The sequence below is a fragment of the Acipenser ruthenus genome, chromosome 39 (assembly GCF_902713425.1).
Source record: "Acipenser ruthenus chromosome 39, fAciRut3.2 maternal haplotype, whole genome shotgun sequence".
In the NCBI taxonomy this organism is placed as follows: Eukaryota; Metazoa; Chordata; class Actinopteri; order Acipenseriformes; family Acipenseridae; genus Acipenser; species Acipenser ruthenus.
This window is the reverse complement of record NC_081227.1, coordinates 1,280,421-1,293,329: the sequence shown is the minus strand read 5'-3', so window position 1 is coordinate 1,293,329 and position 12,909 is coordinate 1,280,421. Positions and strand designations below refer to the sequence as shown.

General features: G+C 39.0%; 1 protein-coding gene across 4 annotated transcripts; it reads left to right on the top strand.

Moving 5' to 3' along the window:
• Positions 1–11: 11 nt before the first annotated feature.
• LOC117397266 (5-hydroxytryptamine receptor 3A-like) lies at positions 12–8,395 on the top strand. Of its 4 annotated transcripts, XM_059009773.1 has the most exons (10): positions 12–104; positions 1,200–1,530; positions 2,300–2,466; positions 3,258–3,302; positions 3,832–3,941; positions 4,557–4,726; positions 5,218–5,378; positions 6,067–6,277; positions 6,897–7,130; positions 7,750–8,395. In XM_059009773.1, exons 2-10 carry the CDS (start codon positions 1,464–1,466, stop codon positions 8,034–8,036), a joined length of 1,452 nt encoding a protein of 483 aa, XP_058865756.1. In that variant the 5' UTR covers positions 12–104; positions 1,200–1,463; the 3' UTR covers positions 8,037–8,395. The 4 variants fall into 4 exon arrangements, with proteins under 4 accessions (XP_058865756.1, XP_058865757.1, XP_033851990.2 ...); XM_059009774.1 differs by lacking the exon at positions 12–104 and having other exon boundaries at positions 113–1,530; positions 2,303–2,466; XM_033996099.3 differs by lacking the exon at positions 12–104 and having other exon boundaries at positions 113–1,530.
• The last annotated feature ends 4,514 nt before the right edge of the window (positions 8,396–12,909 follow it).

Below are 12,909 nucleotides of genomic sequence, written 5' to 3'. Positions count from 1 at the left end.
TTTTTTATTTCCCTGCCACAAATGTCATCGAGTCAGCCGAGTCAATCAAGAGATTGAACTAATCTCAGCGTTGCTCTGAATGCTTGCTGGGGTTTTGTTTCAAGGTAATGTAATTACTGCCTTGCAGAAACGCTGTGCTTCAATTACTGGGGTTTTTAATTGCCTCCCATTGCATCTGTTAGGCAGATTCCAGGGATAAACTGTAGTATGGAGGCTGAGATGTGATAAATATTGAGTCCATGTAATGGAACACTTGCTGTCCTTTTTAATCTTATTATTGGCCTTAGCGCCATGAAGTTGAGTACAAGTATTGATTGTGCATCATATTTAAACCCGTATTATAGTCTACTACCAGGACAGAAATTTAGCTCTAGATGTGACTTTTTTTAAAACAGCTTTCCGAGCTGTTAGAATTATTTACCACCATTTTCCCCTAGTTTTCTTTAAAAGCGCCGTCAATCCCGTGCATTAAGTCAACAGGAGACATTCGCTATACTTGTATTGGTCTTTAAATTCTAGATCATAGCCTAATAGAAACAACATGTTAGAAATTAAATAATTTCTCATCTGTATTGGAGTTAGATACTGTGAAATATTTTATACCTGTCTATTAAAAAAATGCATTTTTTTATTAATTAATTAGTTGAAACAATAATTAATATTTAACCCCAACATTAATCACGAATAGTCCTACATGTTTCCCTCGGATTCATGCAATGTTAGTTCCTACAGGATTTTATTAGATTAACTCACCCCTATTTAAAGTGGATTTTGAATAAAGTGCTTGAATCGTTAGAATTCATAATGAAAGTTTTTTTGTCTAATTGGGGACTGGTAATTTTTTTTTTTTTCTTTTTTTTTTTAGTGTGTTGTACGTATTAAATCGACAGATAGACACCGAATTAAAATGGCTCGTATTTTTAAACGGAGAAAGTCATGTTATGTTACATAGCCAATGGGAATATACAATACCCACGGGAAGAAAAAAACATTTAATTCTATGACAAACCTTAAAATCTTTTGTTCAAGATAAACAAATAAAGCAACTATAACTAATTGAATTAAACAGATGAAAGAGAAAACGTATCGACGGTCACGTCTGTAATTTCAGTGAGTCCAAAAGCACCTGGGGGTCGTTTGTTTCACTGGGCATTGTATCATGATCATTCACTTAACTCGCATCTGTTCTTATATACCAGCAAAGTACGAGGGTGATCAGTACATCGGCATAAGCAATGTGTTCGTTAATCGTCTAACCTGAAACCTGAGGCAGGCGGGCTTGATTACGAGATTCATTAATTGTTTTAAAACTGGAAACTGCAAAGCGAGCTGAATCCGAAAGGCTGTAGTTGTGTTTGGGGGCACTCCAATGAAGACAATCTGGCAGGCTGAAGTCATTTACATTGCACAGCGCGTTAACAGCAACCCAGACTGCAACTCGAAACTATCCCCTCCAACGCAAAATGAGCGCTTCAGCACTCTGGATAGCGCTCGGCGTGCTAGTGCTCAGCACAGCGAGATCAAATGAAGGTATGAAGATTATTATTATTATTATTATTATTATTATTATTATTATTATTATTATTATTATTATTATTATTATTATTGTTGTTGTTGTTGTTGTTTCTGTATTGCATGTTTAAACCTGATTGATACACATGCTTGTACAATTACATCTGTTACATATCATGCAAATTGTGCTGTACAGTATGACATTTAATCCTGTGTTGTATATTTGCTGATGAGTTGAATACTTTATTGTTATGCATTCGTAACCTCTGTATGTGCAGCAATAACAATTGTGCCGCAATTATCCATTACAATGACAAGGCAGAAACTGAAAAATGATCTCTTGCTTTATTTCAACTTTTTTTCAGATGTTTTTTTAAATGGATAGCTAATATATAGTAACCCATTTCTAAGCTACTGTTCAATAGTTGTAAAATACAAAGTGATGTGACCTTTAGTGTGACGGTGCTGCCCTTTTTGCATTATGTTGCTGTTCAACATGGATGGCTTCATTTGCATTACAAAAAGCAATGTTCGGTTGCAAACCTTGGCATTTCAAACTGAGAAATAAATCTGTCAGTTTGTTATTTATATTTTAGTGTAAGGTAGAGTTAGATCTGTATTAAGTGGTGTTTAAGAGTTGCTGTACACATATTTAGAATCCGTGGCTTCATATGGTATAATTCATTTTTACCTACACGATTTGGTGGTTGTTTTTTTTGACTCTTTATCCATTATAAAGTATAGCCACAAGCACACTACACCGAGGTCTTTATTTCCATTCTCCCAGCAGCCCGCCGATTAACCACTAACCCCAGCCGCTTTGCGAATTCCACCCTGGTTCGTCTCGCCGATTATCTGTTGACGGGTTACAAGCGGGGTGTACGCCCTGTACGAGACTGGAGAACTCCCACTACAGTTTCCATTGATTTAATGATCTACGCGATTCTAAGTGTGGTAAGGGGCCGCACGTTTGCTTTTACATAGTTTTCAGGACTACATTCTCAAAGCCTTTCAAATCCTCATTAGCATGCTTTGGTAACATTCTTTATTGAGTCTCTAATTACTGGTGTATTTACATAGTTACTTAGTAAATACATGCGTACTTACACATGATTACAATGTTATCATGCATAGATACAATGTTCGTAATGTGTACATTTTTTTGCATGATATAACCCTAATCCTAACCCTATCCCCTTTCTCATACAATTGTGTCCTTGCATATATGGTGCAAAAAGATCTATACGTTAAGTACATTTTAACTATACATAATAACATTGTAATTATGTGTAAGTAGACATGTATTTACTAAGTAACTACGATGTAGATACACAGTAATTAGAGACACTTAATGTAAAGTGTTATCAATGTTTATTACTTTTAGAAATAAATGGCCTAATAATTATTTGGCGTATCATTTTACTGCAAATAACTGACTCTAAGAATCTCCAATAGTGTTCTTAAGAGTGTTGATGTACTGATAAAATAAATTACATTTTATACAATAAATGTATTAAATGTTACCTTTTGTTAAAATAAATAATACTTAAAAATGACAGTGGTTTTGTAAAGGAGAACTGTAAAATATAAATGCAAAAAATAGCAAGATTAAACTTATATATATATATATATATATATATATATATATATATATATATATATATATATCCTGCTAACATTACGTATTTTAAACCTTTACTCATAACTGCATTGCCCTTTTCTTTGTCTCATATGTTTGACTACAGGATGAGAAAAATCAAGTTTTAACAACCTACATTTGGTACCGGCAGGTGTGTGCTCAGATTTCAACTGTATAGCACTTGGCTCTGTATTCTATATAGATGGAAGGATGATTGATCTAATAAGCAGCGATGGAACCCATTCAAATGATTTCCTTTCCAAGCAGACACGTAGCATGTACCATAAGAGGATATTTCATTCATCTAACCTGGCCATCACACAAAACCAAAAATACATTACAAAGACTTCCTGTGGAAACGAAAAGTACTACCGAATATCGGAGTGTTTCAAGCTATGGAGGTGTTAATCATGCCATCGCAAGATCTGTTTGACACACACAAAAAGGAGATACATAAATATATTTATTAACATGTAATATCTGGTGTTGTGATACAGCACTAAGAACAAACAGAGGTGGGCAGCAAAGGCTAATTTATTTAATAACTAAGAGCATATAACAACCTCTTTTTGTGCCCAAACCTTTCTTCTGTTTTTACTGTATGTGCTTTTAAATACAACGGTATACTTTACATGAGCACCACGTTTATAAGTGGAATAACATTCTTTATACCTGCACAGCAATGGAAAGATGAATTCCTAGTCTGGGATCCGAAGGACTTTGATGATGTCAAGCAGATCTCTATCCTGACTAACAATCTGTGGGTTCCAGATATACTCATCAACGAGTTGTAAGTATCTTGGATTCTTTTTATGCAATGTTACTGATTTTAATGGTACCAGGTTTAATTCTGTGTTTATTTATTCCTATTTTCTGTGTGAGTTTTTAGGCTTTTTTTTTTAGATAATCAAATTATTTTTCTTAACTGTCCAAAAAAGTGAACTGAACAGCTCTTTCTGGTACTGTCAGAAAAGTCAATGACTGTTCAAATCAAATAACAGCACAGCTGGGAATCATAGTAAACAGGGGGCTTATGAGAAAATAGATTTTAAAACCTTACTTATTGTTGGTCCTAACAAGCATAGCAATGACATTACAGGCATCCTCTGCCATGTCTGCAAATACAAAATAAGAACCATCTTCAACCTGAAAAAGCCACCGCAACGTATTGTAGCAAAATACCTTTAACTTCAAAGAGGACGATGGGTTAGTGAACACAAGAAGCGTATTCTCTGCTGTTTCTTTTAGGGGTGTTTGATAGCTATGAAAAGCTGTAATAAGCAGCCCTTTGTTTTTTTAGGGGTGTTTGATAGCTATGAAAAGCTGTACTAAGCAGCCCTTTGTTTTTTAGGGGTGTTTGATAGCTATGAAAAGCTGTAATAAGCAGCCCTTTGTTTTTTTCCAGTGTTGATGTGGGGAAGTCCCCTGATATCCCTTATGTTTACGTGGGGAATGATGGGGAAGTTCGGAACTACAAGCCGATCCAGGTGGTCACTGCCTGCAGCCTGGATATATACAACTTCCCCTTCGATGTGCAGAACTGCTCCCTCACTTTCACGAGCTGGCTCCACACGAGTAAGAGCCTTGCCTTACCTCAGCCTCTCCTGACAGACGAGACTTATAGAAACAGCTGAGATAACTCTCATGTCAAAAGAAAAAAAAAAACATTATTTAAGGTTATTATAGTTATAAAACAACACGTTTTAAAAATGAAGTTTCAGTTTTCAGTTTGCATGCTTTGCTGTACAGCTGTGGCCGAATGTTTTGCAAACTACACAATGATATTAAAAAAAGTCTACCGGTAGCCTTAATATGGAAAACTACAAAGCGGTATGCAATTCAACATGCTACCGTAACATTATTCAGCAGGTTTCATTCGACTTTATGAAGCAGAATGAATTCATTCTGTAGGGTGCTGCAAAACTTTTGGCCCTAGCTGTAGTTTGTTACACTTGCTCTTTTGAGGTCATTGCACTGATAAGATACGCAGTGGTAGCATGTATGAACAGCCTGGCTCAAAGTCCCGCACTCTCATACTGATCTGATGGGCTTTCCTTCCCCTACAGTTAAGGACATCAACATCTCCCTGTTGAGATCCCCCGAGGAGGTGATGTTTGATAAAAGTGTTTTCATGAACCAGGGGGAGTGGGAACTGCTCCATATCCTGTCTGCTTACTCTGCCTTCAGTATTGATGGCAACGACCACTACGCTGAAATGAAGTTCTCTGTGAGTACGGCCAGCATGGGGGCTTGTGCCTGTAGGACATGTCGCCTTACTACAGGGCTACTGGCACTTATACTGTATCCTGAAGCTCCACTGCCAACACACCTTGAGGTGGAGGCTAGGGGGAGGTGAACTCAAAGCACGGCAGCAAAGGGAGGTTTAAATGTACCTGGTTTAAGAAGTATTGGTAGCTGATTGACATGAATGCAGGGGTTACCTCCTTAGTCAAAGGTCATATTGACTTTTTGTGATAGTAGTTTTTTTTTTTTGTCAATCAAGTGATCATATTTACAGGTTTGAAAGGAGGTGTAACTGCAGTGTACAGCATGTTTTTATTTTTATTAGATGTACACAAAAGGTCTAAATTATTTTAAAAAAATAACTTATTTCAGGACATTTTGGACAAAAGCCCTTCTTCAGCTGTGTAGACAGAAAAACAAACACAGTGCAGTATTTTTCTTTCTGTGGGAAGGGATTTTGTCTGAAATGTCCTGAAATAAATGCTTTTTAAAAATAATTTGAAACGTTGGTGTACATCCCAAAAAAAAAAAAAAAACCCTTTTGATTTTGGTCAGGTGTATTTCGCGTTTCCTCCACGGCTTTCCGATCTTGCTGTGGTGTATAACCGATTGCCTGTGATGCTTTGCTCCTGGCTGTTCCTCTGCTTTGAGATGCTGTGTTTCTGTTCCAGGTTGTGATCAGACGGAGACCCTTGTTTTACACTGTAAGCTTACTGCTGCCTAGTATTTTTCTGATGGTGATGGATATTGTGGGGTTCTTCCTGCCCCCCGACAGTGGAGAGAGAGTCTCCTTTAAAATCACCCTTCTGCTGGGCTACTCTGTCTTCCTCATTATCGTGTCCGACACACTGCCAGCTACAGCCATCGGGACTCCCCTCATAGGTACAGCTAGTGAAGGGTGCACCGCAGTGATGGGTATAGTGCTACAGTGAAATCCTTCTATTAAAACAGAGTAATAGATGGCAAGGGATGGACAGAGTGAACCGGAAGGGAACCTGGGCTTTGTGTGAAGTAGCTTTTGAACTGATGAAGGTTTGAGTCCGACTTTGGTTTCTTAAAAGTTTCACCATTAGTGTTTTATTTAATCAGGACAGTAAAGCCGTTTAGGGTTACTTGGTTAAAGGCTTGATTTTTAAAAAAATGCTCAGATTCATATAAAGATGTCCTCAATTAACAAAAAAAGATTTTTGTAAAGACTTCTTAGTATTAACAGCACAGTTGTCAATTTATAGAGTATATTATAAATTATCTTTAGTTCAGGGAAGGGCATTTTTCTGTTAATTTTAAGGTTAGAATTTTTTTTCAGCCCCTCTTTTTATAAAAACTGGTCTGTGCCTGCGATTAGATAGATTTCTGTCTTGCATGGAGTGTTTTGGGTGTTCCAGAGGGGTGTGTCAAGATGTTCTAGAATCTTTGCATTAATACAGAATCAAGTGCAGCAGTTTCAGGTTTGGTTTTGAGCCTCATTGCTTTGTCCCCTCCCCTCCCCTCCTGTGTGCAGGGGTGTATTTTGTGGTGTGCATGGCCCTTCTGGTGATCAGTCTGACGGAGACCATATTGATCGTTCGTCTGGTGCATAAGCAGGATCTGCAGCCTCATGTTCCAGAGTGGGTGAAATACCTGGTGTTGGAGAGAGCCACTGTACTGTTCTGCATTCGCAACAAGCACAAGTTTGGACCCCTGCATCCCAAAGAGGTAGATGTGACCCAGTACAAGGAGAACAATATCAATTCAGGTAGGAGTTCCATCTCTTACCTCAAGTGAACCCCACCACTGACAAGTACCTGTACATTAAAACATCATCGCAGCCTATAGGTGTTAGTGCTATAAATGGAACGAAATGTTCAACAGTGGAGGTGCTTTCACAGTTTTCTACCAGTTATACATTCAGCTCAAATTAGCTCATTCTTGGCATGATAGAGGTGTCTAGAATCTGCAGTAGAGAGGAATTTCACTTGAAACAAAACTCATAGTTGATTTAGCCAATTGGAGCACAGCTAGCCATTCATTCATAACACAGCGACTGTACAAAGAGCCATGTAAATATACCCTCAACCATGCAGTTATACAGCTAAACATGTCACTACAGCCACGCACCTTGGGTCATGTTTACTGGTGATGGCCAAGTGCAGATATTCCCTCGGTAACCAAGCAATTTCACTGGATTGTTCCATTTTACATCTACCTAGTGCATCTACCTGTACAAAAGATAGACTGCTGCACATTTTAAACAGCCAGAGTTAACAGGGACTGTGGAGGTGGTTTCAGGCACGCTCACAGTCTCTCATGAAAGCCTCGGATCATCCTGGGGATTGCAGCGTTGGCTGCTTCTAACACTCTTTTTGTTTCGTCAGATAAATTGAACTTCCTTTGTTGCGAGAACCCCAAACACCGCGAGAAGCCCATGGGGATGGCTCTGCCTTTAAGAGAAAACACACCTGTCGTTGACAGCATCCTCCACGAGATCTCCTTCATCCGCCAGTACCTGGAGAAACGGGACGAGTACCGAGACATCGCCAAAGAGTGGCTGCAAGTGGGCTACGTTTTGGACGTGCTGCTGTTCCGGGTCTACCTGGTGGCAGTGCTTGCATACAGCATCACGCTGGGCACTCTGTGGTCTGTATGGCAGTATGCTGAGTGACAGGTAGAGTCTGGTTTAAAAAGTGCGTTATACCTTTTATAATAACTGGTGACAAGCAGTTGATATTTCCTGTAATAACACAACTAACTTACCAATAACGTAACACAACACAGAAATACCCCAGGACAGCCCTAAAACAGCCAGTGTCCTTTCCCGATGTTCTGACACGATCGTTGCTCACACTGGCGCAGACGCTGTTAAGTCTGGGAAATCATGTTTGTAGCTTACTGACAATCTGTACTCGACCAACAGCTTTGATTTTGTTTTGTATGTACAGTAGTTATGTAACTAACACTGTTTGTGATTCTATGTACAGTATTGTATTTGTATAGAAATAAAAGGTAGTTTTACCCACTGTAGCTCCATTCCTGTTATACAAGTTAATACTTTGTGTGTATGCATGTCTCTTATCGTAGGAGACTGTGTGCAGTTTGTTGTGTTATACAAGTTAATACTTTGTGTGTATGGGTGTCTCTTATCGTAGGAGACTGTGTGCAGTTTGTCATGTTATACAAGTTAATACTTTGTGTGTATGCATGTCTCTTATCGTAGGAGACTGTGTGCAGTTTGTTGTGTTATACAAGTTAATACTTTGTGTGTATGCATGTCTCTTATCGTAGGAGACTGTGTGCAGTTTGTCGTGTTATACAAGTTAATACTTTGTGTGTATGCATGTCTCTTATCGTAGGAGACTGTGTGCAGTTTGGGTTCTATCTGCTCATGCTGTGCAAAACAACATCTTATAAGATGAAACACCTTTCACACAATGCATTATTTTTAAATTGCATAAACTGATTTTGTAGACAGAAACTACTATTAAACATTACCCAAAATAAAGCATATTGCACTGCGTGTGCATATCGTGTGTGCTGCTTTTACATCATAACCATGGACAGCACCTGGTGCATTACTCTGGTTACCACCACAGAACTTTTGGGGTTATTCAATTGAATAGAGGCTAATATTGAGTAAAGCCCTATACAGAGTAAGAGCTTGGTATTCATCACTGATGGGGTCTTCATTTCTTCTGGCATCAGGACTGACACGAATGCACTTGTCCTAATGATTTTAGCTTGCTGAAAAGGCACTCATCGGGTTTGCAATGATTAAATAAATGGCATCATTAAAGTGTATAGTTAAAAAAGAAAAAAAAGAGACAGTACATGGGACCATTGATTCCAGTTCAATCAATGAGACTCCTTTCCAACAAAGGAGAAACGCCCCTGTGAAAGAAACCAAGCCCTCATAATTTCAAGTGACTCAGCAAACCACAGCTATTATACGCATTGATCAAGACTTGGGGACTTAGCCCGAGACTGACAGTTTGAAGGCATGCACGTCCCACTTAAACACCCGACCCCAAATCAACTGCTGTTGTTTTTAATGGAGGTGTGACATCACTTTGTTTAAATAATTATTTCTAACACTCATCAATAATAGAAGCAGTAAGTGCGGAGACATGTTATCTTAATGTGTTAAAGTGGTCTAAACAGCAGAAACCCAAGCTTCAAATGTCAAAGTATAAACTCCACTCTGCAGTGTGATGGCGAACCTAACTGAAGCTAACTCTTGATACCATCACAGTCCATCGGAATCGCCAGCATTTATAAAAAGCTGCACTATTCAAATTCATGCACCAGTGGCTTGGATTACAACCAATGACTTTCAGTTACTGAGTGTTTATAGTTCCACATTAAATGAAGCACAAGTATCTTGCCACCACACCATAGATACACTTCCTGTGCAGTAGGTATTAGGATCCCTCCTGACACCACTTGAAGTCCAATAAATTTCCTGTTTCAGGTACGACCCGAATACCTGCTGTATAGGCAGTGAATCTACAGTGTGGTGGCAGGATAAATGGACGTCCCCAGAGTCAAATGGAAAAGGCTGGAAAATGAAACTTAGAAGAAGGAACAATGATTTGCATGTGAGGTGGGGAAGCATATTAGTGTTGCACAGGCCTCAGTGCACACTGCTTCGCTTATGGGCTTCAGCGCACTGCGTAAAAATCACTTCAGAATTTGTAATGTTAGGAAAATATAGACGGCGTAACACCAAGCTAACCACTTTAGGTCTTAGATACTGATAGCCTATCTTGTGACTCTGGTTAATAAAGTGACTGTATCGTGTGTAATCAAGGATCACAGCTACCATACGAAAAAAAATATCTTTGCCCTTGGATGAGGCCATGAAGGGACTGTAAAGTAGCAAATATTCCTCAGATCTGATTCTAATGTATTCATTCATTGTGCGCCAGAGATTATCTTAATTAGGAAAGTCCTTGTTTCAGACACAGATGCTGTCTTTTGGCTTTTAAAGATAAAGGATGTTAATTGCTGTATTTTTATGCCAACAGTGTCTTCAGTTGATAGCAGTATTCCATTGTAGGGTATCATTTAATTACTGCATTTATTAAATAAGGCCACTGGCCCTTTAAATGCAAGAATTTCACAAAATGAAAAGAACAAAACAAACGCTGGACTTGAAAGTCTGAAACTGAACGTGGGTACTGGTTATCCTTGCAATCTAACTGCCTGGGGAGAGCTAGACCCTTACCCAACACAAACAAAACAGAAGCATAACCCAGACCAAAACAAACCAAACCCCCTGTTTCCACACACACACGTCTTACCTTTTTAAGGTTCCCAGCAGCCATCTGGCTTCCCATTCCTGCACTCATTCTCTCACAACTACACGTTGAAAAGCTGCAGTTTGAATACCATCTCCTCCCGGGGATTATTAATCAATAATTAATTCACTGCTTGCCAGGTGAGACTGACCCCCATCAATCTCCCTGGATTCTGCCCTTAACAATTATGGACATGAAGCCCAATAGAGGCTCCACCATTGAGGGCAGGCCATCCGACTCTCATGCTCCCCTGGGTCCTAAAGCCTTGTCATATCCCTCAATATGTATATTCAGCCCTCTTGGAAGTCATTGACATACACCCTGTCGCACCTGACATAGGCCTGCCTAACCTTACCCATCCCCAGGGAAGATCGCCCAGCAGAGGGCGCTCTTCCCTTCAGGTAGCAATGGTCTCAATCAGTAGCTGAAAGATTGACTGGAATACATCACTGCCTTATTGAATTGAATATCATGAATCATTACAAATCTTAACAGAAGAAAGTGTTACCTGTGACAGGTGCAGTACTGTACGTAAGATTTTAAAATACATTGTCCTACCTTTTCTGATCTACAGTCCTCTCCTCCAAACTTTCACCTACACTTTTAAAAAAAACAGCCCAGACTACCTTTTCAGTCCATTTCTTTTTTTTTTTTTTTTTTTTTTTTTTTTTACAAAAGCGTTCCAACATCTACTCCTCCTGAATGCATTACTGAAGCAGCATTCCCACCCACCTTCCCAAGACTGGTCCTGTAGAATTTTACATCCTGTAAAATACCGCTTTCAACCACAAGAGGGCGACATTCCTCTCTAAAATATTGAATTGATGGCCAGCACAAATACAGCTTCACTGTTTTAGTTCTAGATAATCATCATCATCATCATCATCATAGGTATAGTGTCCTCTGTTTGTCTTTCTTTATTTGGCCTTAAATTTAGAATACAGATCAATTACTAAAATACTTGACAAACAGAAAAAAATTGTGTATTTTATGTGTATTTTATGTGTATATAGTTATTCGTTTATAAGTGTTAACATGCATTAAATACCTAATAAGACAAAAACATTTGTTATTAGTCATATTAGTAAGCTAGTTAATAAACTAAACACGTCTGGCACCATTACAGAAAAGTACAAAAAACAAAAAAAACATACCATTTATTTTGAGCGTATTATCCTGAAAAAACATTAGCATAGGTCTGGAGTGTGCAGTGCGGTTCTGATACAGGAGCATATACGGGAACTGACATGGATTGACAGTCTTGTTCATACAATTCTAGCAGTGGCTTACACCATTGTAGCTGCCCTTGTGCTACCATTGTCATTAATGCACTCAAGATCATTTAGTGAATAACAAAAATTCCCAAACTTTGATCCCAGTATACTAAACGTTTTAGCGACACAGTTTCTCAGTGACAGACACTTATCTGAAGTGTGACTGCTTTGCTATTTACAATCCAATTATATCAGTTTGCTCGCAGTGTATCAAGGTACACAGCTGTATGTTATATTGCGTTACGGAACATGACACAAATGCTCAGTTCCTCTTGGCCTGATCTGTCCGCAAAGCCTGGCAGTGAACACAATTAAAGGGATTTGGAGACGACCGCTCCCCCGTTCACTGCTGCATTGTCAGAGCTCTTTTCTATCCATTAGATCATATCTGGGTCAAAGAGTATGTAAGGATAGGACCCCTGCCTGTCACACAAAGCCTATTCAAGACCAGCAAACTATTCACTCACCTCTTCTCATCCGTATCCGAGGGGGGGGGGGGTCACATGACCCATGCTGTGAGCCTTTGAAGTCTTGAATAAAGGGATAAACCTTAAGTTATCTAAGGGGGCAAAAACACCGCAATTTTTTTTTAAAGGGGTAGTTCTGCATTCCCTTTTCTAGACGCTGTCAAAGCAGTCCTTGGAAATAAAATAAGCTGCCCCCTTCCGTACATAGACAGCACATTTTAGGGACAGGTTGTGCCTGTGGAGGGAATGCTGTCCTGTGGGAACAGGAAGATATCAGCAGAAAGATGATCTCGCCTGTGCTGCTTTATCATCACTGCATTGAGTAGTTAATGAATCGCATTTTCATCAAGGTCTGCTGCCAGCGCTAGATTGGGGACTTTACCAGTCCTTTACATGTAAAAGCTTTTTAAAATATCAAATGCAGAGCTGTACTGTAGTGTAGCTTTATTATGACTCATCCATGTCAGTTTGCATGATCTTAACAGCCACTGAAGTAATCC